The 26,013-nt window shown below is 46.4% G+C and overlaps 2 protein-coding genes across 2 annotated transcripts; both read right to left on the reverse strand.

Annotated features, from left to right (window-relative positions):
- Positions 1-1,654: 1,654 nt before the first annotated feature.
- c7a (complement component 7a) lies at positions 1,655-6,559 on the reverse strand. Its single transcript, XM_076149524.1, has 18 exons — positions 6,406-6,559; positions 6,166-6,221; positions 5,973-6,051; positions 5,692-5,833; positions 5,455-5,602; positions 5,225-5,363; positions 4,982-5,125; positions 4,661-4,904; positions 4,338-4,451; positions 4,062-4,228; positions 3,745-3,979; positions 3,470-3,641; positions 3,252-3,339; positions 2,910-3,042; positions 2,641-2,829; positions 2,303-2,411; positions 2,028-2,212; positions 1,655-1,937 (listed from the first exon to the last, which is right to left on the reverse strand). Exons 1-18 carry the CDS (start codon positions 6,409-6,411, stop codon positions 1,753-1,755), a joined length of 2,535 nt encoding a protein of 844 aa, XP_076005639.1. The 5' UTR covers positions 6,412-6,559; the 3' UTR covers positions 1,655-1,752.
- Positions 6,560-12,939: 6,380 nt separating this feature from the next.
- plcxd3 (phosphatidylinositol-specific phospholipase C, X domain containing 3) lies at positions 12,940-25,109 on the reverse strand. Its single transcript, XM_076149555.1, has 6 exons — positions 24,992-25,109; positions 17,550-17,806; positions 16,880-17,053; positions 15,543-15,718; positions 15,271-15,372; positions 12,940-13,096 (listed from the first exon to the last, which is right to left on the reverse strand). The coding sequence occupies exons 1-6, from the start codon at positions 25,092-25,094 to the stop codon at positions 12,940-12,942; spliced, it is 969 nt and encodes a 322-aa protein (XP_076005670.1). The 5' UTR covers positions 25,095-25,109.
- Positions 25,110-26,013: the final 904 nt, after the last annotated feature.

Raw genomic sequence — 26,013 nt, forward strand, 5'->3', positions numbered from 1 at the left:
TTCTAACCTCACGCTTCACGTAGGAGCCTACAAGTCCTACACGATTGCCTTTTTGCCATAAACCACAACATTTGTTTGTGCAGACGGTTTTAACTTGACAACATCGCTCTGTAAGACTGAATGCACGCGTAATTCACTATGTGCTTGTGTCAGTCTCCACTCTCCAATAACGCTTCTGAAAAAGTCGCTAGATGTGTCGCTTATCGCTTTTGACGACAAGGGGATTTGGACAGTCGCCAGATTTAGCAAGAAAGTAGCTAAATTGGCAACACTGGTAAGGGGGAGCATACTAACATGTCAAATAACGTCTGTTTCTGGTTCTACCTATCACAATAAAGCTGTATTATCCAAACGCGATTACGAAACAAGATTCAGTTCATTTTACCATACTGTGTTTCAACGCCTATAGATAATGTTGCTGTGAATTGTGTGTTCTAATTCAGCGGTCCCCAACCACCGGTCCATGGGTCATTTGGTACCGGGCCGCACAGAAAGACTGATAGTCAGACTCTGAAAGATGTTTTATTTTGAAAAAGGACAGGAATCATCAATCTGTTCGTCTGTGTGTGGAAAACAAAGGTCTTTACAGAGCCATTACCCCTTGATTGGCCCGGCTCGTTGCAGAGACGCAAGCTGAGGGCTCCTACTAATTCAGCCTAATTGTGAGTGTTAAATGCACTTTATATTTGTTTGTATGCCAGTCGTAGCATTTTGTTTCGTCATATTTATCCCCCCACACCTTAAATGCCGGTCCGTGAAACTATTGTCTTGCATGAAGCCGCTCCGTGGCCCAAAACAGGTTGCTGGTGATATTGACCCGGAGTTTACTAGGATTTGAACGCTTGTACTGAATGAAAACGTTATTTAACATAGTCCTCACAGAAAATAAGCCAAGTCTAAGTTTGAAGTAAAACAATTTGACCCAAACATTAAAGAAAGGCCCAAAGATCCCATAACCTGATGACTCACCACATTTTATCTGGCTTAAAAAATACAAAGTATGGTACATGTATTTAAAGCAGCTCTATACTTTATCTTCCCTCCTCATTGTGAACACTCCCTGTAGCCCAGCTGATGATGTAGATGTGTTCATGCTGAGCTTCATATTGAGGCTGAGAGCTGCAGCAGCTTCATTCCTGAATGTTCTTCATTTCACCCAACAATCTCTTTGCTGCTTTGTGTTTTTCACCCCATTTCTAAAGTGTAACCGCTCTCCTCGCTTTGTGCTATCTACCTCTCAGGCAACAACCTTTGTCTACCAGCATCAAGTAACACAAAGATAACTAGTGTCTTCACACATATACACGCAGACACACATACACTCATGGACACACACCAGGAGGAGGCAGGCAGCCAGTAGCAGGAATAGACTGTCAGCAGGGGTTTGGTTGGCAGACTGAGAACTGTCTGGTTTTCCAAAGCAAACCACATCTTCTGAAATAGACTCGGCTCAGTGAGCAACACAGATTTTCACATATTATATCCAGAGAAAAAAAAGTTTTCCTCAGAACCAAGACAGTAAAAAAAATCTGACAGTATTTTCTATTTTAAGAACACAGGATATTTAACAACTGCAGGTAATGGCAGCAGCAGGAACACAGCAGTTCCAATCTCTCTGGAATAAGAATCATGAAAACACATTTAGAATGATTCCGTTATGTTTTATTTTGCTATTGATTGATGGTGTCAATTCCAATATGAGGAATGAGTTACAGAAGTTTGATGAGTGATGGCAAGAAGTTGAGCGTTCCCTCAGGAAGTACAGGGCTGGAGATCCACAACTGACACCTTTTCTCCTTTACATTGCCTCAGCCCCGCTTCACACTCGCTCATGGCCTGGGTGGCTGTGGTCACATCCTCCCCAACACGGACACACACATTTGATCCTGGGGCCAAGCAATCTGCAGTGTCCTTACAGCGGCACTCGTTAGTTTGATCTGTAGAAGAGTGTAAAGACGAGTGAATACGAATCTGCGTTATTGTGGCACTTTTGTGAGCTTCTGCAGTTCAGCCTCTGGTGTCTTTACCTTCACAGGTCTCCCACATGTGACAGTTGGCGCAGCCTGTAGTTGCGCGTTGTGGCCACCGGCAGGCACTGTTGTCTGCTATTGTGAGATTCCTCCCCATACACAGCAGCGCTTGCATTTTACACACACTTAAAGGGACTGATCTTCCCCTCTGAGAATCAATAGCACACAACTCCAAAGATGACCTGGTGACAAAAAACAAAGCTCGTCATCATCATCATCATCATCAAATACAATAACAGGAGCAATAAAGTCAACAAGTTGCACAAACCTACTTGCACTCAAAAGGCATTTTGCAAATACATTTTCCCTTGAAAAGCTTCTTCCATGGGTCACATTGTACAGATGATGTATCAGGAAGGATGCGTTGTTGGAATATAGGGGCTGTGGGATACAGAGAAGTCAATATCAACGTGTTAACGCAACAGTTCACAATAGAACAAAGCACATACATCATCAAAGGCTGTGAAGAAATTGGTCCTATTTCATTCTACTACTTCTCTATTCTGTGCTCTACTCAACAATCAGAAATAAGCGCATTACTTCACACCCCTGCTAAATAATGCGCCATCACACCATCATTGTATTGTATCGTATTGGGAAGAAGTGTCACCTCTGCTGCATGTGATATCTGCTGTGTCGGGGGAAAACTGTAGACTGGCATCACATATGATTGTGGTTTCTCCTTCTATCCGTCGTCCCTCAGGGCAGGACAGGGTCACAGTCTCCCCTATGGCGTACGACTGCTTTACTGGCGAGGCGATGACATCATCAGGGAGGGGTTGGAGCCGGCACATTGACACTGGAGGAATGTTGATAAATGTATCATCATATCACGTTCATGAATTGCTGTGATGATGTCATTCGAGGTTGCGGACGTACGTGTGCACATGCCAGGACCGGCAGACCAGGTTTGATCAGCGGTGCATCTGATCGCGCTTGGACCAATGAGGTGGTAACCGTCCGTGCAGGTGTACTCGACTTTACTACCCACGAGGTAAACGTCCTTAGGGTCCTAAAAGAATACGATGACAAAATGAGGTAAAGGTGCATTTGTGCTACTGTGCAGTGTTTTTGCAGTTTTGCCTCATTTATGTGCTAAAGAGGCTAAATTATTACACTCAATGAGTTGCATGGTTCATTATCTCTGCTAATTAAAATATGGAAAGTAAGAGAATGATAAAAAATAAATCATAATAACATTAATTTAGCCATCTGCTTCACCAGAATAATGCCGTTGATTAGAGCCGGTGGGGGTTCACACTTGTCTTGGGCCAGAGGAGTGTGAGGAAAACACTGAGGCTCCATGGTTCTAAAGAAAAAGTTTAAAAAAGTCGATAAACTTTCACGCATCACATAGCAAACAATTTCCAATGTTGCCATAAGTCACCAATAATCACAATGCATGTAAGAAGGAGCAATGAGAGGGAGGATAATCTTACTTAAGGTATTGCAGCTCTTGGTCTTCACAGTCAGACGTCTCTGTGGCTTCTCCAGTGCAGTGCTGTCCACCACCCTGAGGACTGGGTCTAGAGCAGGAGCGACTTCTTGACCTCCGACTCCTAATACACGACGACCAGCCGGACCAACAGGACCAACTACCGTGGATCACTCCTGAATCAGCGGGAACAGAAAAGGAAACAAGGAAAAAAGTTCAGATGAGAGATTTGAAGAGCTCATTTTCTTTTAACAAGCACCAAACCTGCCGTCCACCCACCCTGCTGGCCCTCTAGTTCGCTGCCTTGCTCGCAGGCTTCTCCCGACGTGCCCGGCTTACAGATGCACTTGCACCGACTCCTATCCATGGCGGCCATGCCGTTGTTGCTGCAGGCCCGGCAGTGGCAGGCGTCCCGCTCAGCCAGGTGCTGCTCTATGGCCCTGCGAAGGTACAGCTTCTTCACCCCGCCACACTGAACCTCCTCCGACTTCACCAGCTCCGACAGCGGACGCAGCTGCCGAAGACGAAGGTGGTAGTACAATTGCCAAAGACTCAAGAGGAATGCGAAGCTTTAAAGGTAATAGATCTCCTCTCACCTTTTGCTTTATGACCTCAGGAAATGATCTGACAGACTCAGCCCAGCTCGAGTATATCGCCCAGTTCCTCTCCAGATTATTCAGGTCCATGGTCTTAAGTGCGGCAATATGCTGAAGGCTTCCTCCGTCCACAAGCACTTTGGCCACATTGTTTTGGCTGCCGCCGCCTGTGTTAGAGAGATGATGTGTGTGATGTATGCACACGACTCAGATCAGAGCCTGTGGTTTGCGTATTGACTCACACCTACAGTTTATACATTAAGATGGTCACTCTACCTGTGGTTCTCGCAGATTGACTGCTTCCACTCTTGCACCTTTCAATTGTAATGGGGAAAAACAGGAACCAGCGTTTAACTCGCTCACATTCGTTGTAACTTCTTTTTTCCTCAACTGGAGAACGAGAAAGAAACAAAAGAAAGAGCGAAGCAGAAACGTCACTGCAGCAGGAAAGACACAGCCACTGAGCATTGAAAATCATAAAATGGTTTTGAAGTTATGTACCCGAAATGTACTTTGTTCCTTGCACAATCTGTTATCAATATGTAATTCATGTTCATGTACATTTACCACGAGGGTGTTGTGGATTTTAGAGGATTTACCGATGCGTTTGCTTGTTTCCTCGTCAATGCTCAGGATAGTTTTGAAGGAACCTCCCAGGCTTCCTTCAGACAGGTAATGTGTTCCAAACCTCTCTAAGATTTTCCCATAGGCGGCATAGTTGTACACCGCCGGGAGTTTGACCAGCGCCTTCCACAACTCCTCCGACACCGTCAGATACTGAGGAGAGTTCATCTGGAACTGAGCCAACTCGATGTCGTTCTTTATAACCAAAAGCCTGCGGTTCTGGAGAGAAAGAGTGATGTGAGATGAGGTGGGCGTGATGAGGTTGAGGAAGGTTCCCCAGCTCTCTGCTCTCACACCTGCGTCTCCAGATGGGACTCGTGGAAGTTGTAGTTGGCGTATCCTGATGTTGTCCCTTTCACCGTCTCTCTCTTGACGACGTCCTTAGCGTAGTGCCACCTACTCTGGTACATCTCATCGCTGATATCATTCTGCACTGTGACCTGAAATTGTAGGTTCAGCGAAGTCACACGAGGCTCAAAATCATGATTCTGTGACGCCACAATGTGATGAGGATGTTAGTTTGTTTTGGTGTGACCAACCACAAAGCTGTACTTTAAGGTGCAGAGGGGCAGTCGGTACATCACGCTGTGGAGGCCGCTGAAGATGGGGAGGCACTGGCCCCCAAAGCTCTTTGTGTTGATCACGCTGGCCCTCCCCTTCCCTGACGCAGCGTCAAACCTAAAGAGGAGAGAAGAGCGCATGGCTCAAGGTCATACGGACACACGGACACGCATCCAGAGGGCGATACATGAGGCGGTGCTGCTCTCACCCCTGTCCTAACTTTTCGATCGCAGGCGGGAGGACTGAGCTCGGACACTCGAGGAGCTGTCGAGCCGAGTCACAGCCAAGTTCGTCCAGGCCGTCCTCCTCGCAGTCCTGGTCTCCGTTACACACCAGGGACCTGTGGATACACTTCCCTGGAGGTCACAAGATAGAAAGAGCATTCACGTGAGACTGTCTCGCCTTGGCTTTAACTTGTTCATTTACTTATTCAACAAAATCTAACCTGATCTACAGCGAAACCTGTCTCCACATCCGTCCTCCAGGGGGCAACCTCGCGTGGTCTCACACACCCTGGTCTGAGTGGCGTCTCCATAACAGAGGTTCCCTCCAAACTGAGCATAGACGACCATGGCTCGGGTTCTTGTCTGAAACAACAACTTGTCTGTTATTTTCAAACTAGAGAATGCAAATTAATGTTATTGGTAGAGATTTGAAAGTGTTCACTCATGCAAAAACAATACATTCTGTCGGTGTCATGTATACTGACGTGTTCACACTCCTCACCTGTGATCTGGTGCAGCCATCACACTCCGACCAATGCCCATACGACCCCCACTGACAATCAACTCTCTGAACGGCAAAGCTTGATAGAGAGAGAGAAAGAAAGGAAAGGAAAATCATTGCATTTCTATGTACTTTGCATTGTTTTGCATTGTTGCCAGATGTTTAATGTTGCAACAGGAAAGTAGAACTGTACCCCTCAGGAATGACCACGAACAGCAGCCATGAGCTGATGAGGCAGAGCTGAAGAGCCTTCAGAGCAGAGAAACATGAAGGCAGGAGAGAGAAAACAACAACCTGGTCTGTGATTGATGAATTGAAGTAAATGAAAAGAAGCATTTCTTCCAAAGATCCCATGACATGCAAGAGTTACAAAGTGAATCTGTAAGTCAAATCATGTGAGAACGTTACAGTTACAGATGCAGGGTTGACTTGCCTTCATGCTGAGTGAAGAGGAGCAGAGTGGAGCTTTGCACTGCTGCGCTGGGCTGAAGTCCTCTGAGGAAATGTGTGTATATGTGTATGTGTTTGTTTCAGCGTGTGGGTGTGTTTATGGACAAATTTACTTTAAAATTCCTGTTCATTTCTTTGGAACAGCGAGTGGAAAATTCAGCGTTTGCAGTTTTTTGGCAGCTGTTTCCTTTCAAAAAGTCATTCTGAAAGTGAAAGTGTCTGCAATGAATTAAAGCTTGAACATTCTGTGTGTGTGTCGCAGTTGTCACTATGCTGATTGAACTAAAGCTTGGAAACAAAATGTTCATTTTGGGGGATGAGTTTTACTGCTGAATTGCATTGATCTCCTAAATATTGCATCAGTCTACATTCAAATGATGGTGGTTCTTTTTATGCAACATTTGGAGAGCCAACAACCCTGGGAGTCTGTGATCAGGGAAAACAACCTTACAAACATGAAATTATACTGATCTGGAAAAGAGGGGAAATTTGTCTCTGGCCCAGCTTACTCTCTTTTTTCTGCTCTTCAAGGTTCAAAAACACAATAGTTATGATTCCAAGATGGCAGAAGAGCATCTATACAACTACCTTACAACACCTGTGCCAAACATAAAGGGGGCTAGATGAAGGAAAATCATTTTGGAAAGGTTTTCAGTGAGAAGTACAAACAGAGCATCCAGATGTGACACATGGTGCCACATCTGCCTTTGTTGAACACATTTATTGTAAGTCGCTTTGGATAAAAGCGTCTGCTAAATGACCGTAATGTAATGTAATGTAATGTAATGTAATGTAATGTGCCAAAACTGGGCCAGGATGGATTCCTCACTGACAGTCATATTTCAACTACGTGTCTGCAAATTAGAATTTTAGTGATTTGAAGTCTGATTGACACAGAAAACAAGATCTGAAATTAAATCTAATTTCTTTAAAATACCACAGATGAGTTAGATTCGCCCTTTAAGAGACAGAAGACACTGAAAATCAAACCGACACGCCTATCTAGCTACACTACTAGGGTGCAGTTTGGTATATCGCCACTGGGAGGCGACAGAGAGGACTAAACCGTCTCTATGGATGAAATGTGAGTCGGGAAATGATACAAGACTGAGGAAAGTGATTCCCTGGATACATAACTTCTCTGAAAATGTAACTAGGAGGCCTGCAACATAATGCAATCAGGGTTTTAGCGAGGATGAGACCAGCTCCAGTACTCATATACCGACAACAAACCGCTGCAGCCGAGAAACTGCGATTCTGCGCCTTTCAAACAACCACGTGTAATTATGGACATATTGAAGTGTCTCAGTGGTGTGCAGGTCCATCATGTCGTGTCGGCTGAGTGAAAACAGCCACTTAGGTCTGTCTGTGTGCCTGCAGCCGCCGGCAGGCAGGCAGGCAGGAGGCAGGCAGGCAGGAGGCAGGCAGGTTGTGTGTGTGTGTTTGTGAGCACTGATTGTTGTCACTTTCACGAATAAGCAAGAGTCAAATTCACCCCGCCAGCAAATCAGAAATGTCACGTTTATGTACAGTTTAATTTCAAATAAATTGAAAACAGCGGGCAGATGACTTTGACTGCACCTACAGGGACACGGGGGAGATGAGGATTCATTTCTGTCTTCGGTCTGAACTGGTATCAGTGTAGAATGGAGCAAATGCTGACATGCAAGCTCAAACACACATTGGGTGGACAGACATTTCTCAGGTACTGCAATTTCAGCATCATTCTGGCATTTGTACTCCTGCTAAGTTATCAAGCTGGTGTTTGGACACTGCATGATAGTGAAGTTATCCATGTTTAGTCGATTAGTGACTTCACACACACCGTCTCATGATCACCTCATCATTCACATCAGGGCCAAACATTTATTTGTGCATTGTGCCGCTTCAGCTCCAGCCATCAAATCAAACCAAAACAGCTTCACTACACAACAAGTTTGAATTTGCATATTAATTCCGACACAAGCAATTACCTGAAATGATTTCCTGAACGTCCCGTGCGACCGTTGAATATTAACTGACTGCGCCACTGTACAGCAGCGAGCTCCTTCCTGCTACCTCAGGCTACAGAAACAGTTGGCTGAGACGGCCAGCCACCTGAGCCTGGCTTCCATTAGCGCCGCCTCGCTGGCTCTCATGATGGTCAGAGGGCCGTGTTTGACCGCCATCTGCCCCAGAAGTTTCCACTCGATGGATTCATGTATTTAAAGTGATATTATTATTATATTTCCCCCTGTAGGAGCTTAAGAATCAACCAGAGATACTCCAGGCCTCCTTCTGCTCCATCACGACCCTCTGACCTCTCACTTTGACCCCTGTAACCCAACATGAGCCGCCTGTACTCCCCTACAGCCTCGCAAGTGATCAGCTGCACTTTCTGGGGCACCTTGGTAAGTGAGACTTTGTTGCTATGGTGCTTAAATACAAAGGTCACCTACTGTATTGTTCTCCCGGGGGAAATGTAATTAGTGTTGATAATTGAGTCAACAGAAATTTGCATAGATTTGGGCGGCGCTGTGACAGGAACACATGCACTCATGCCCTCGTTACAGGGAGAGGTGTACAAACCAGGTCACTGTAGAGACTCAGGGGGCTTTGGCTGAATGGGAGGAGGACTTCCTGTTTAGTCTGAGGCTGGACAAAGACTCTTGTCCTCGGTCCGACTCGGTTCTGAGGTTCAGTGATTTGATTTGTGAGTAATGAGCACATATTCTGTCTCTGATGCTCATAGAGACGTTCTGTAGCAGCTCTGCCAGATCGTTTCTCCATCAGTGGCTCAGTAGTGGCCCTAATAGTGTCTCCATCTTTGTTGCTCTGATTAATTTGTCATCCCGGCTCTAATTAATAATTATGAGTGTTTAAGCTCTCTGTGTTGGCATTTGTCTCCCTCTGTGTAAGATTTGGCGGAAGAACTAAAACAACAGCGTATTGTAGGTTCTGTTGGCAGACAAATTGCTACCCTGCGCTGTGGGCCCTCATAACGAGACACAAGCGCCAGCCTGATGATTGCTATATCCTCCTCCTCCTCCTCCTCCTCCCTCTCCTCCCCCCACCCTCCTCCTCCTCACACTTCAAACATTTCTGAAACTGTGACTCTTCAAACCGTCTGAAAGCCATTCATCCATTGCTGCCTCCTACACCTCTGCCTCCTCCCCGTCTGCACACACACACACACACACACACACACACACACACACACATACACACACACACACACACACACACACACACATACACACACACACACACACGCAAATACACACAGGTATTACATCTGCAAAGCCAGAAAATCTGAGGAATACACTTTCAACAATATGATACTTTCCATTTCAATCCAAGGCCGATCTTCCCTGCAGGCTGTGGCATCTGAAAGGTTTTTTAATAACAAAGCATGAATTCAGTCTAATTAGAAAATGGATTAGTGCTCATCCACTCTATCGGAAGTGCGTGTTGGGCAATTCAGAGTAATGAATGTGGAAATGTTGTAACTCATCGCGAATAAAGATCATTCGTCTTCGTGCTCAAGGTGTCAAACAAGAAGGATTAGTCATGCGATTCATAATTTGATCCTTTGCCTCAGTGATTAGCTCATATTTGCACATTTCCAGTGCAAAGCGTGTGTCATGTAACAGGAACTGGGACCAGCAGAGACCTTGGAGCTCAAATTAATTAATCATTATGAGCGATTTAAAAAGCTGTGTTGGTTTGCAGTACAATGCACACACACACACACACACACACACACACACAGTCATCGCCTACAATGAGTCCACATCCTGTTCACAAGACAACAGATAGTCACTTGTGGGAACACCTGGCAGAATGATGCTGCATAAAAAAAAACACCAAGGTCACCCGGGGTCCCTCTGCCCACTCACCTCCATCCTCATCACCGTGGTAACTGCATGGTTTTAGGATGCCCCGCTCCACAGGCTGGGATCAAAATACAGATATGTGAGCTCAAAAGATGCAAATCTGCTTTAGATGCGGATTTGTCCGCATTTGTTGAGCGAATTATTAATGAATAATCTAAACCACAAGATGTTTTCATCCATTCTTCTCAATCAGTTAATTGAATATGCAATCTCTCAGTCAATCAGTACGCATAGAAGCTTTATTTGCTTGATCGTTTTTCCACTGAACAGAGTCACTTTCATTTTGAACAAAGGTTTGAGTTTTACAACAGCAAAAAGACTCTTCACAGATCAGAACATGAAGGCAATGACAACAGTTTGGACCAAAAGGGAAGACACCGCCGTCCTCACAACACAATTTACAAGCTTCGTCAAAATCTGCTCCTTTCGTACATGGATTCATTCTAAACCCGTGTACGGTTTAAAAAAGGAAATGACATCATAAGTCTTAAAGGGTAAAATAATCCAACCATGCATCCAAGAATCACATGTGGAAACTAAGGACAAACCTCATGTATAATTAAGGAATATTCAAAACATTTCATGCAGCAAACTGAACTTCCAAATAAATATGAAAGGCAGGAAACAATGGGTTAAGGTTTAAGTTCATCTTTGCAATCGTTTCGACAATTTACAATTCATGGGCAGTGTTCTTTTGCGGTTACAGTATGTACAAGCGTTTCACGATATAAAACATTTCCACATGAACCCACGCTGAAAGGAAAGAGAGAGTACTGACTGCTAAGCTCTAAAACTCTTCAACTCTATTTATTTTTTTTTTTTTTTACAGTGTAGCGTACGAGCCAGTCTTTCCGTCGTCACGTGTCAGAGATGGCACATTTACTCACAAGACGCATACATTCACCAATCCAAAGAGTCCCTATTTTGGTTTTTACATGAACAAAGTGGGACGACATCATCCTAAACAGAATACACTCTTTGCAGGAAATGTCACAGCGATCCGAACGGGCGTGTTTTTGTCAGATAGGAGATTTGTTTTCAGGTCTAAAGTATAAAACCGTACAGTGAAACGATGTCATCACTACACCATGACGTTAGAATCACTTTAACTCATTTAAAAACCAAAGAATAAAGACGAGAGTAGGGAAATGCGTTGTGTTTTTATAGACACAGAGGGAGGAACACCTAATAGATTGACGACACAGAGCAGCAACTACAGTAGATCCTTATGAATGTCACATCAAAAACCTCATGAGTGTACGTTTTCCCCTTTTCCTGGCTTTTAAATGAAACACACCTCTGCGTTCTGATCATACGTATTCTATTCTGACACGACGGCACGATCCATCTGACGGTGACTCACGGCGTTGCTGCAGGAGAGCAGCCAGTCTGAGCTCAGGAGAGGCAGACGTTTGGACCCAGATGTACGCTTTTGAGTTTTTATTCTTGGCTCTCACGACGCAGCACCCACCAACATAAAAATCCTATAAATGTGTTATGATGGATCGGTTCCCATTAAAAAGCACAGAGAGAGAAGCGGTGATTGTATTTGAAGACGCGGTAAAGAAAGTATTTATTTATTTGCGTTTTGTCACTGCGAGAGAAACTTAACAATATTGATCAAACTCACAAAAAGGTAAACAATATAGAAGTGGTACATTATTCTTGGCTAAGCCTGCTGCTGACTCTCCCTCTCTCCCTCTCATCATCTCTCTCACTCTCTCCTTTTATCTCTCTCTCTCTCACTCTCTCTCTCTCTCATTTTCTCTCTCTTCCCCCCTCTCTCTCCCTCTCCCTCTCTCTCCCTCTCCCTCTCTCCCCTCCCCTCTCTCTCCCTCTCACGAGAATCGATGGCTCACCACTCCACAGGTGTCAGATCGATGTCTGGGGCGTCAGACTGATTTGCGGGGCCAAAACCCTTGAGATTTCTGTTCAAGATTGAAATGAAAATGAAAAATCCCTCTTAAATTTCTTGTGTATTTATTAACACATGGGAAGAAGAACTCCCACCAGTTAGTGTCGCCCCGCATGATTCCAGCCGCCTGAGGCATTTTCAAAACCACCTGCAGTAATCTAAGCAGGCCGTGTGAAAGGGAAAGAAAAACAACTTCTCTTCAAATTATATTCTGAAATAGAAAACCAGCCGGTCGCTTCTCACACCGGCGTACATGTGATTGATTCACACGACGCCGACTGTCTAAAATGCCACTGTCACGAGAATAGCAATGCCTTTACCAATACATTGATAAAGTCTGAGCGGCCCTGGGTGAAGCGTGAGCCGACAAAACGGAGCATTTGATTGGTGGAGAAAGCGGTTACAGTATGTTACAGCACAGGAGGTGAAGAAAAGAAACTCAAGAGCCCGTCTCACCCACAGAATAAAAAAGAAACATAAAGTCTGACGGTCTTTCAGATGCTCCAACCCAACTCTCAAGTCTTCCTCCTCCTCCTCCTCCTCCTCCCCCCTCCTGTCCTCCACGTCCTCTCTCACTTCACTATAGCCCTAAAGAAAGTGAAAGGAGCAGAGCAGCTCCCTTCCTGAAACAAATGCCAAAGAGAAAAGAGTGAGAGTACAGACCCGCCACAGGCTGCGTGGCCGTGGCGACTGTGCTCCCCGGCCCCCCCCCCCCCCCCGTGGGCTCTCAGGTGGCATCGTCGTCCTCGTCGTCCAGGTGATAGTTGAGGGTGATGACGGCACTGATGAACTCTCCCAGCTCCACAAAGTCGGCCGTGATGATGTTGATCCCGCTCTCCCCGGGCCGCTGAGATCGGATCCACTGCATCATGCCGGGCAAGGCCCTGAGAGGGGGAGGGGACACACACACACACACACACACACACACACACACACACACACACACACAAATAAGGATACAAGGTAGAACGAATTGGCTCTGATTAAATTTCCGCAGCTATTCCACTTTGGTACTGAAAAGACTTAATTTGCAGAAATCATGATTACATGTGGGCAGGAATCCATCACTGCCTCAGCTGTCAATCATGCCTAATGTTCAGGCGTAGGCAGGACTGAAGCGCAGCAGGTAAAGAGGGAGAGGAGGGAGAGGAGGAAGAGGAGGCAGCCACGATTCCTCCCACTCCACGATCTTAGACAGTCTAACAAACGTTTTTTTTTTTTCAGCTCCTCTCTTTTTATTCTCACACAGCCTTTATGAACATCCATAGATGCTATTGCATAAATAGCAGAATGTGACACACAGACTGTCCTCCATCTTCTATAACAAGTCCTAATCTATTCGCTAAACACCGGAGAATTTCAATTTGTATCCTGCGCTCGGCGAAAACAAAACAATAGGAGGAAACAGAAAGGATGCAGATTGGAGCGGTAGGTTTGATAGCAGACAGCGATAGAGAGGACAGACTAGAGGACGGAGTAGAGGACACGGGCTTTAACAGTCAGAGGGCCGCGCTGTGATGAAGAGACCCCCACGCAGCATGAGACATGTGCAAGCCCGACACCGGCTGTGAGGATGACACGGCCAACACTTCCCGGACGTGTTCGTGTGAACCCGGCACCAGCAGAGGGGCGGCAGGCCAGGGCGAGCTGACTCAAAAGGGAACGGACGGAATGTGGAATTATCGTTTCCACCAAAGAGGCGCCGGGCGATAGTGGAGTTAGGCTGATGAATTATTCATGATTAGGGAAATTCACAGATTTGTTGTCGAGGCTTTTAACAAACGCGTGACATTAAGTGGGACTGAAATGCAGGCAGAGCAGCTCAGGGGTAAATCATCGGAAAATAATGAGGCTGTGGGGATCCGGAGCGTCCCCTTAGGTTTTGTCACAGCTGCTCAGAAATGTAGAGGTGAGTGTCAAAAGCCCTGGAAACCTGTAGAACAACACACACGTCTGGATCTGCAATGAATCAGATGTGACAGCGTGCGCGAGTGTGTGTGCTTGTGTGTGCGTGTGTGTGCGTGTGTGTGTGTGTGTCTGTGCCCGAAGAACAATGAGTTTTCCGTAAAGTTGTTTGCACTCAATCATCATATTTCTTGACTCCGGTGCTTGAGGTCCTATTATCATAATGTTTCAACCTCATGCATCATAATCTGTTATGGTAAATATGAGCAGGAAACATCAATCTTCCCACCTACACACACACACACACACACACACACACACACACACACACACACACACACACACACACACACACACACACACACACACACTGTGTTCTGCTCTGGGCAGAGAAGGAAGAAAGAGAACAAACCGAAACAGAATTCTGAACTCTTATAATCGATCAGCAGCAGCCTGACCCTCGCAGAGAGAAGATGAGAATGTTTGTGTGGATTCTGTGGAACTCTTGGACTCTCTTTGTACACAGACTCTCTGTGGACTCCAGGAGAACACAGGAGGTCACCGGGTAAGAGATGCTTTCATGCTGGTTGTGGAGATCTGACTGTGGTTCCAGCTCCAACATGCTCACAGTGTGTGGTGGACTGTGTGTCATGTGTTGCATTTCAACACAAATTCAGTTCTTGATGCTTGCAGTCTGTGGCATTTGGCTGAAATGTGGAGCAGAGCAGCGTGTAAATTGGTTTATTAAGCTGGCTAATCACGGTGTGTAGCCAGTGCTGAAGAGTTAATGAGCAGACAGGCAGTAAGCCATGTGCTGCTGTGGTGCTGCATTCAAGGGCCGTCGTGTTTCTAATGTTTGTGGAGACACATTTAATGACAGAGGTTAGGGTTGTGGATAAACTGTTTGAGTGAGAAGCAAGATTCTGGTTTGATACAGACAGGAGCTGTGTGTGTGTGTGTGTGCGTGTGCGTGTGCGTGTGTGTGTGTGTGTGTGTGTGTGTGTGTGTGTTAATTGCTACTTTGTACTGCAACAAGTATTTCTATAGTGTCTTTTTCTACACATTGTTATGGTAATGATAACAGGACTGAATGTCATAACTCCCCCATGCAGAACCTTTCAAACAGACACAGTGAACACACACACACACACACCTTTCTGTGATTGTCTCTCTCAGTCCACTGGCCACGCCCTTCATCACGGTGCTGGCTTTGGGGGTCAGAACCACCTGGGAGACAAAGAAGGTGCCCTTCCTCCTGCAGGAGTCACAGCAAGCATTCAGAAAACTCCAACACATAGCAGAAACATTAAACACTGAGCTCCTTTGGAATAACATGAAGCAAAGATTTGAGACTTGACCTCCTGCACACTGAGTAAACTCTGAGCATTCTAACATTACATAAGAGAGTTACAGGTGCAAGCTGACCTGCGGTCGGTGACGGACGCCTGGAGGAACTGAACCAGCTTCTCCGGGTCGGTGGTGTTGGCCCAGGGAGCCGGCATCATCTGTCCGGGCCACAGGAAGGGCACCTCCAGAGCCATGGGGTTGTGATAGAACACCAGCACCTGATACTCCTTCTCCCACAGATACTGCAGAGTCACCTGGAGATGGAGGGAGAGAAGGTAAGAAGCCCAGATGCTGCAGATTCACTCGGCCAAGGAGAGATAAAACCAGGGCTGTTTACTAAACTGTGAGGGATTAGATTGGAAATAAGAACGTAGCGAGGTAAAGATCTAGAGTGATTATTGACTTTATGTTAATGTCTCATTCACTGCTGACTCCTTAATGCTCAGTTTTGATGTATCGAGCAAGAATTAAGCCCCATTATTACTGAAAACAGAGAGCTTTGTCACTTAACAGACCGTGGCTTCATGTCTCATCATTGTGCCCCACTCATCTGGAGAGAAGCCATTGTGCTAAAAATGTAAGAAATGTTTCTCTTGGCACGCCGGCTTTATCTCGTGCTTCGGGAAATTAAAAATATTTCCAATGTGTCCCGCTTGTTGGCTAAATTCTGATGGTAAAACAAGTAGAAAATAGAATTACGGCTACAAACTAAGGAAGCAGGTGATAGTTGGATACCGTGAACAGACCAAAGTGTTAGAAGAGTTTAACTCCGTCGCTTTACAGCTCAATCATAATTGCAAAAAATGAGCCCCTTCTGGTTTCCCTTCGCTCTTTTGAGGCGATTTATTTAGCGTTAACGACTTTCTAGCTCCACATAAACCCTGACACAGAGCCGACCGACTGCCTGTGAAGAATGGTGGAGGGCAGGAAGGCAGCATGAGAGGGAAAATGAGAGAGGGAGAGAGAGTGGAGGAGAGAACAGAGAGCAGGAAACAACACAGGCAGTTAAGGCTTCGCTCAAATTAGAAACCCTTTATGGCTCTTTTGCTTTTGTTCACCAAAGTCTTCAGCGTCTCTCTCCTGAAGTTCCTACAGTGCCACCGGGACTTTGTGATTTCTGTTGTCACTTTTCCGGTCCGCTCTTTCCCTAAAGTCCTTCCCCAACCCCTCCCCAGCAGCAGGACCGGGGAGAGAACAATCATCCTAATGCAGCTGTGGTGGGAGAGGGAGTTAGCGGAGGTTTTGATGAATTTTAAAGCTGAGTGGTTTTGCGTTTCACTGGATATGCACACAAAGTAATGACGCAGAGGAGGTTGGAGGGGCGGAGACGGACAGAGACGGGTGGAAAGATGAGTCAACAACATGGGAAATGGAACATGGAGATCAACAGATGTGGCGTTTGAGTTTGACTTTACCTCCTGGGCGAAGATGACGGGGCAGAGTTTGTCTCCGAACACTTCCTTTAACATGGCCACCAGTTTTTCATGGTGCATGTTCTGGACGCCGTAGAAGTGGTTGAAGTCCAGGAAGGCCACCTCCCTGGCATGAGACGACAGGAAGGTGCTGATCTGCTCCAGACCTTCTCTCACCTGAGAAGTCGGGCACAAACACAAACGTCAACCTTGGAAATTGGAAAGCGGAAGTTGTGACTTGTTGTTTGTTTATTCTTCATTTATAGGATGAATAGGAACGTTTGGAAAACATTCTTGGGGACTGCCTCGATGCTTGTAGCTAGGTTGACCTTGGTGGTTGCAGACTTTGTTTGTAAAACTCAAGAGATGATGGAAGACGTGTGCAACCGCAATCACTGTCCGTGATTTGTGATAAGCTTGTGTTTTTCTGTATTTTGTGAGCTGTATTTTTCTCTCAATGGATCTGTGTGTGTGTGTGTGTGTGTGTGTGTGTTTGAGGAAAATGGCAGAATATCTAATAAGAAAAGTCAAGTCTAAGTCAAGTATCAAATCATGAATACCAAGTACAAGTGGAGTCAAGTCTTTCAATCCATGTTGCTTAAGCGAGTCTCAAGTCCCCCACCTCTGCTAAACACTCATCAGAACCACACAAGCCACGAGCCTGGACACTGACCGTGGCGCTGAAGAGGCCGTGGGCAAAGTACAGCTCGTTGTCGGGGTCCCGGGGCTTGGTGGAGATGCGCAGGTCAAAGAAACGGATCCCGGCCTCCAGCTGACTGGTGAAGTTCATGGTCTGCGTGGCTAACCACTTCCTCATCAGCTTCTTAGCCACCGTGCCGAAAACCGACACAAAGTTCTGCACCGTCTCGGGCTGCTCGGGGCCCACCGGAGAAGCCTCGTCGATGTAGAAGCTGAAGGAATCGTGGGAGCCTGACAGAGGACAGAAAGGGTTTGTGTCAAAGGAGCAGCATGAAGGTATCGATCACTGCTCAACGCCTTAATGTTGTAAGAGCGGAGATCAGCCTGATGCCATGGCAACAACACTTTATTTCTAAATAACAGCCTCTGTGGATGGACTGTAAAATCATGACCTCTGACCTCTGTTGATAGAAATGAGATGAGCAAAGGCTGAGGATCCACATCAGGAGATAGAAGTTCCACACTGATGTCTCTTTTTGTACAAACCTCCCGACTAATTAGCAGTCAAAAGGTCAAAGATCAGGCGAGTGGCACAATGTGACTAATTTCACCGATGTACTGAGTGACGCTCTCCAAGGAAACCAAGGCAGGAATGTCACTTCTGCTGGAATCTGTCATGAAAGTCTGCTAATCTGTGACACATCTCACACCCAATGCTGAATCCAATCTAAATTAATAATCTGAAATTGGACTGAAGGTTGTGTGACCTTTCAGCGCTGCTTGAGGTGAGAAACGGTCGCGGAAGAATGAACGTGTGCGTGTGCGTGTGTGTGTGTGCATGCAAAACAGGCAGAGTGTCGTTCTGTTCCCTGTCTCATCACTGCAATCAATCTCTTCCTCCCTTTCTCTCTTCATCAAATCCAAATCCCTCTCTCTCTCTCTCTCTCTCTCTCTCTCTCTCACACACAGCTCGGCGTGACCTTCAGCAATACGTGCTTCACGGTCCGCCCGAGAAAATGACCATTAGCGGCAAAGAGGTGCATCCTGGGTCAGCGCGGCCTGCAGGATGTTGGACTTGACCCGCCGGTCACCACAGCGGCGTGTGACCTTAACGGTTCACACACACCGACTCAGAAAATGATTTCTGAGAGCAGCAAATCTGCAGGTTTGGGCTTTTTGAAAATCACATCTGACCGACACCTGTACAGTGTGTGAGGTGTGCGGCTTATCTGGAAACTGTGATGTAATACAACATGGTTCTTCTTCTTCTTCTGGTGTGTTTATTGTTGGAGTTCATATAGACTCCTATCAGGCTGCAGTCTCTCTCTGTCTGATTCAGCCGCATACCTAATCCATACCGTCCTGTCTTCTGATGCCTGCTTATGCTTATTAGCTGGCGTTGCTTTCATGACGCAATATGCTGCGTTTCAGATAGAGAGCGTTTTGAAGCGCAACACGGGCGCCATCAATCTTGAAAGGACACGTTTGCATCCCAAGCTGTGACAAAGAGAGGAATCTGCAATCCAGCACAATCCAGCGTCGCTCTGTGCTGCGGCTGATTTATAATTATTTTCTTACATCAAAAAAACATTTTGTTGTGTGTTGTGTGTTGCTGTGCCACTTGTTATTCACACACACACACACACACACACACGCTATGAACCAGATTCTTATTCTGCAGGCATTGTTATGTCGGTTTGTTTTCCACACCTGCCAAATGTGTGTAAATGAATTCCGCTTATAGCCTCGCTCGCCGCTTCAACCTCACTAAACAAAAACAAAATCAAATATTTCTCTTGGTACAGACTGAAGAGGCCATAATGGCTTCTACATGACCCGCATATTGTAAACAATATCCCAACTGTGTACGCTTCCATTGGTGTGAAAGTATGTGGGCGGACATGGCAAAACACAGCGTCACATTGAAAACAATAACTCCCTGCGTGTGAGCTTCATCTTTCTATATTTATAAATGCATTGGTTTCAGTAAGTATATCACAGTGATCACAGCGGCTGATGGGCTGGCGCTTGGCTACGAAGTTCTTCAAATTATAAATCGGATTACAGGGCGACGTCCAACTGGGGAGGAAGTGAAAGGAAAGAGAAGAACATGGAGAGCGAAGAAAGAAAGAAAGAAAGTCAGAAACAATGGTTAAGTTGCTGTTGCTGTGTTCGATGATGTGACGATGGTGATGATGATGGTGATGATGATGATGTGTCTCTGTTAGACAACCGAGCTGTGTCATTCTGTCTGAGTGACAGCTGGTCCTTCAGAGGCGTTAAGCCTTCTGCATCACAAATCATTGCAGTTTGCAGAGGAGAGGAGGTGATGTTACCTCAAATCCAATATTAGCAGAAGAAGAGTCCTCATCCTCTCTTCTGTACATTTCCTGTCTTCACTTTTATGACGTCCAGATGTCACTATTTCATTTTCTTTCAACCTTTTCCTGGACGGTTGGTGCCAGTGCCACACCTGAGATCACTCAGCTCATCAGCAGAGCAGAGCTTAGAGAGCAGAGTGAGATCAGTCAGTGTAAGTGAGACGCATGCAGAGGCCACAGAGGAGAGTTAGGCTGGAGAGAAGCTGGAGTCTGTGGTTAGACTGGAACATTGTTGTCTTTGGTTGCAGACTGCAGCACAGCACACGGCTCCGCAGAAGGTATTTTAGTTTTCTGTTTTAGGATTGTTGGCTTGGTTGAACATTTGGCTTCTCCCTCTGTGTGCACAGAGGTTGGAGGGCTGTGCAGCAGCTTGACTCTTGATTATTGTTTGTACTGGAAAGAGGTAAATGTTGTACCTGCTGTGTTTATATTGGAGGATTTGTCCACTGCTGTTTGGCCTGGGGGCATTTGAGTTTTTTTTTTTTTTTTCCAAGTCTGGTGTCTATTAGCGTGGTTTCAGCTGGGCGTCGCCGGTGGCTTCCAGAGAGCCTGAATGGCTGCGGCCTTCCTTCTGCAAACTCATCGAAGCCTGAGACCAAACCTATCTGAGGTGAGTGGAGCTACAGGTGAGCCTTCACTTGTAGGCTGCACACTTCCACTTTGTTTAGCTTCTACGTTCCCTCGCTCTCTCCATTCCCGTCGCCTTGAAACTATTTCCTCTTTGTTTGTTAGTGCTGATTTTACATCCTCTGCTCTTCTGAGGGCTTTTAGCTGCCTGATTTCCTGCCCCTCAGATATCTCGCCGCACTACCAGTGTTCATCCTGGTATTCGATACCGTTCACCCTCGTTGTCCGGGGGCTTAAGTGGCAGCAGAGTGATCTAACCGTGGGACTGATGGAAAGATTTACAGCTAAAAGTCCCACGCAGGCCTCGTTTCCCCCCCGAGGGAGGCAGCCAGTCAGATACCTCTCCTGCCATGGATTTGTTTTTTATTGCCTGCTGGGGCCGTCTTAGCTTAATACAATTGCCTTCATTCTTTTCTCTGTGGCAATCCTCACCTCTGGCAAAGCCTTGAGCGGTTACAGGCGACCATTGGAGAGACAAAAAGCCTTTTTCATTTAAAAGCCCCGTGTGTCGTACAGGTCTGGAGTCTACCGAGCCATTCATGTGCGACAGGATAATCCCATCCTGTCTAAACCGGAAGATAATGGACTACAACTGCAAATTCATAACCATTATTGTCCAGAGTGATCGACTGTGTCCTTGTCCTTTTCTTACCCTGGCTCATCTCATTCTCTTGTGACCTCCTCTGTAGACCAGTGTTTGTTTCTTGTTTGAGTTTCAAATTTGCAAGACATTGTAGCTGTAACTTGCACACACACCTGTTTGATGCACACACACACATGCTCACACTCGGCATGCTTAAACTGCTTGAACCCCAGGAGAGTCTCAATAATAGGACTGCACTGTATTGTGCTTTATCACAATAGTCTCGCTCTCTCTGCCCGACTCTCTCTCTGCCCGTCTCTCTCCCTTGTCTCTCTCTCTGCCCGTCTCTCTCTCTCTCCCTTGTCTCTCTCTCTGCCCGTCTCTCTCTCTCTCCCTTGTCTCTCTCTCTGCCCGTCTCTCTCTCTCTCTCCCTTGTCTCTCTCTCTGCCCGTCTCTCTCCCTTGTCTCTCTCTCTGCCCGTCTCTCTCTCTCTCCCTTGTCTCTTTCTCTGCCCGTCTCTCTCTCTCCCTTGTCGGTCTTGCATGCTATTTCCTAATGCATGACTTTGTGTGTATTACCTTGCGTGCCTGTTTCTTGGTACCGCTGTATAATTCCACTGGAAGTTCCTATTGTACAGCCAGACACTTGTAGAGAGGGAATCTCTCTTGGAATTGCTTCTCCCGAGGTTTCTTCCTCTCTTCCTTATACATGAAGGTTTCCTCTGGAGTTTGAGAGCTTTGGGCGGGGTCAGGAATTTTCCTAATGTGGGTCTGTAAAGCCCTTTGTGACATTGTGTGATACTGGGCTATACAGATAAAATTGACTTGACTTGGCAATACCTGAAATGCTTAAAATCCCCTTTTGCCTCCAGTAAAGCCGGTTTCAAGGTGACAGAGCCACAGCTTCATGGCCGCATGATTTTGATGATCATGGTCTTCAGAAACCATCCTACCTTGTGCCTTGTTGATCAGCCTGGGAAGGCAAAATGCTAAATGCCTCCCTCTTTCCCTCCCTCATCTTTTAATGACATCCATCTTCACAACACATCAAGGCTTTGGCGCTCTCCATCTTCCTTCCCTGACCTTTCCATTCCTGTCTCTCCTCTTCGTACACCGCCGGCGTTCGCCCTCTCCCGTACTAACTGGTATCAGACTACCGGAGGTCAGCTGAATTGTAGCCTCGGTGGGTCGAGGGTTGGCTGAAAGCAGCCCTGACCAGACGCTGAGCACTGAGGATCATTCAAACGATTGTGTACACAAATCAGGAGTGGACTTGCTTTGTTACAGTGAAGATCCTGCATCACAAAAGGATTTAGGTCCAATACGACTGGATGGACTCTAAAGATTGCAATGCATTTTTCCTATTTCATGTAGACTTTGCCAATTAATTACAGTTTGGCTAATTAAACATTCCGAGCTTGTGAATAGGACTGTGAGGTCATTGGCTGTGGATTCAGATCATTTTAGCTATGGAAATGTGTGATATGTGTAAATTAAGCTTGATAAGAGATGGCAAGACCCAGATTGTATACATTACATTACGATCATTGGCAGACGCTTTTATCCAAAGCGACTTACATTACATTAACACCCTTCGCAGAGGGGGGAGCAATTGAGAGTTCGGTGCCTTGCTCAGGGGCACCTCAGCAGGGGCTCGAACCGGCGACCCTCTGGTTACCAAGCGGAAGCACTGCCCACTGAGCTACTGCCTCCCTATACATGAGCAGAATGTTAATGTATATTCTGTACATTACGGCATTTAAAATCCCTTGGCACATATTTGACAAAGTGTGTTGGAGCAGCAGCGTATGGTCGGCACAGAGGCTACCGACTATCTGTCAGACAGCAGATGTTGTATGTCGCACATCTACAGAACCTTGAGAATCTATTATGTGTTATGCATTTAGCCACATGCTTTCCCCCCCCCTGCCATCTCACACACACCGATCAATAAGCTGCATATTGTCGTACACTAATGGCCTGAAACATGACGGACAGATCCCATTAAAACATAAAAGTCCTCTGTGTCAAACCTTAAAATAATTCCATTTCCAATCGGAGTGAAAGATTGTGTAGAGTACAGCTGTGCACACAGGCAACACAGAGGGAAGTGTTTAGCTTTCTGGCATCGGAACACAACTCCACCATTCCATCACCCCCACAGTGAGAGTACTCCAAATTGCCAAACGCTTTGGCCTGAAAGCCATTCAGGCTGTGTTGGCTGTTGGACAAATTTCTGTTTCAAAAATAAAATAGCATAGCGGCAGCAGTGTTTGGATGCTGCTCCTTGTACAACAGGAAGCCAATGAGCAAAACACTGAAGATAACACTGAGGAGCATTGACAATTATTTAGTTTCTTTCTTTTCTAGCCGAGCTCCTCCTTGAAGAAAGACTTTCAGCAAGGGACCTGATTATGGACATATTAAAAGTAAGAATTCACTTCACTGAAATCAAACAAATGGTGTTTAATTCTCTTAAGGATCCTGAGGATAAAAACAAATTATCCTGAGAAACATTAAGCTCAGAGAAAGTGGATAGATACAGATTCTGTATCTAAATGGAGAGGCACTGGAGAGCAGCTGAGCTGCGTGCCTGCAGGGCCAATAAGGAGTAATAATACCTAATTAAATGAGACTGTGCATGTTCCCATGGCTGCCTCAGTGTGGAGGACCTGTGGAATAACGCAGCACGCCACACCATTGAGCAAAAATATGGGTATGAGGCAATATACTGTACGTCATGGCAGGTTTTGTGATTTAAGCGGAATGTGAAATGTTAAAACGGCCACGCACGAGCAGCATTTTGAGCGATGGTTAATGTACCATGCAGCCACCAGCCACGCCTCTTTGCACACCAAGCATCAAGCCATCACAGCTGATGGCATTGATCCCCATGCCTGCCCTAAACACACACACACCTGGTGGAGGTAGAGGGAGGTACAGAGAGGGAGAGATGGAGGTACATATATATAGAGAGAGAGGTAGAGAGAGGCAGAGAGAGAGAGGTAGAGAGAGAAAGATGGGTACAGAGAGAGGGAGCTCATTTTGCCTAAATAAATAGCTCACTTAAATATAATATTTATCTTTGACACAGGATTAGAAAATGCGAGATAAATGAAGAGTGAAAGTGTTTTTGTGTGGATGTGATAATCACTCAGCTGATGAGGCGTTCACTGTCTGTAGTAATGAGCCATTCCATCAGTCAGTTGACTGGGCGGCTTTACAACAAGCATCATCTCCCACAGACCTGCTGAAGAGGCCCAGCAGACAGCAGCTCAGTGTGCTGACATGAGAGCACACAGTCAATCCATCCATCCCACCCCTGTTCGTCCTTCCTACCCTAACCCCACCCCTCACTGCTTCACCCTAAGAGCTTCACCCAAACATATAGCTTCACCCTCACATCTTCACCCTCACAGCTTCACCCAAACAAACAGCTTCACCCTCACATCTTCACCCTCACAGCTTCACCCAAACAGCTTCACCCTCACAGCTTCACCCAAACAGCTTCACCCGAAAAAAAAATGGAAAGGGAACAAATGTCATGTCCCCCTGCCCCTCCACATGTCCATCATGGGTGATCTAAGGTGGAGGACATACATCAGGTCATCATCTTGAGCTCAGACAGCCACAACTGTCCCCTTCTCTCATTGCGCAACAGGTCTCACCCTTTTGTTCTAACGCGGTTGACTTCAAAGTAAAGCCTCATATACTCGCACTGGATGCAAAGTAGGGAATCAAAGTTGGCGAACAAGACAATAAACGCCATTTGTTGCATTAAAAGTGAGCCACGTCCGCGCACGTTCCGTCCTCACGGCGCGTACATACACACACACACACACAACCGGGTGGACACGTCTTACTGGTAGATGAGGTGGACACCTACCGGGGATGGCCAGGTTGGTGAGCGGGGTGTCGTGCATGCTCTGCGGTAAACTTGCCATCCAGTCCGCGAACCGCAAGTCGCTTCTCCCGTGAGACGAAGCCATGCTGCCGCCGTGCACAACGCTGCGTTCGCCCGGTTCCTGCGTCAACCTGGTGTGCGCTCTCCGTCTCCGTCTCGCTCTCTCTCTCGCTTTCCAAGCAATGAACACACTAACAGTCTCTCTCTCCTCTCTCTCTCTCATACACACTCACACACACCAGCAGCGCGACCGCGAGCGAGTCCACACCCCCCCCTGAGCGCGTACACATCGGCGGGCAGCACGATCACTGAGAGGCGGACGGACAGACAGACAGACAGACAGACAGCTGGAAATAGCCTCGATCATTAGGGCATCAGAACGGGCCGATCGCCTCTCAATAACGCTGCAACACCGACACTGTGTGTGACATCTGAAGGGTTTGACTTTCAGACGATATTGGCGAACAAAAGCAGCATAAGCAGAAACATAGAGATTCCTACACATAACACGAATGCAGTGGATGTATAGAAAACAGAATTATAACCAATAAACGTTCAGATTCCTTCCTGAGAACATTGTGTCTGAATCTGGAGGCCTATGGAGCTTAGAGGCTCTGAATGGGAGCTGTCCAGTCTGGTGGTGCTGAATGTGAACACGCTGCCCTCATCACTGAAAATGAGTTCACGTACATTTAAAAAGTGCAGTGCCTCTTGTGATTAGTGCGCTGACGTGAAAGCTCGGCGAGGATTCATCCCGTCCCCGCGCCGGGAGGAGAACACGCAGGCTTATAAGGTACCAGTCTTTCTTTGGCTCGCGTCGCCATGTGCAGGATTAACATCAACAGCCAGCGGCAACAGCCCCCTGTCACTTTCTTCCCTTTTTCTGCGTGATGAGCCAAACCCGGTTGATCTTGAACCCAAAAGCACCATTGGCGTCACTGTGTAGTTACGCAACAGCCCTCAGGTAACGGCAGCGTGCGTCTCTCTCTCTCTATTCAAGTGGA

This window comes from Genypterus blacodes, unplaced genomic scaffold (assembly GCF_046128005.1).
Source record: "Genypterus blacodes isolate CSIRO-AG114 ecotype Tasmania unplaced genomic scaffold, CSIRO-AGI_Gbla_v1 ptg000045l_1, whole genome shotgun sequence".
Taxonomy (NCBI): Eukaryota; Metazoa; Chordata; class Actinopteri; order Ophidiiformes; family Ophidiidae; genus Genypterus; species Genypterus blacodes.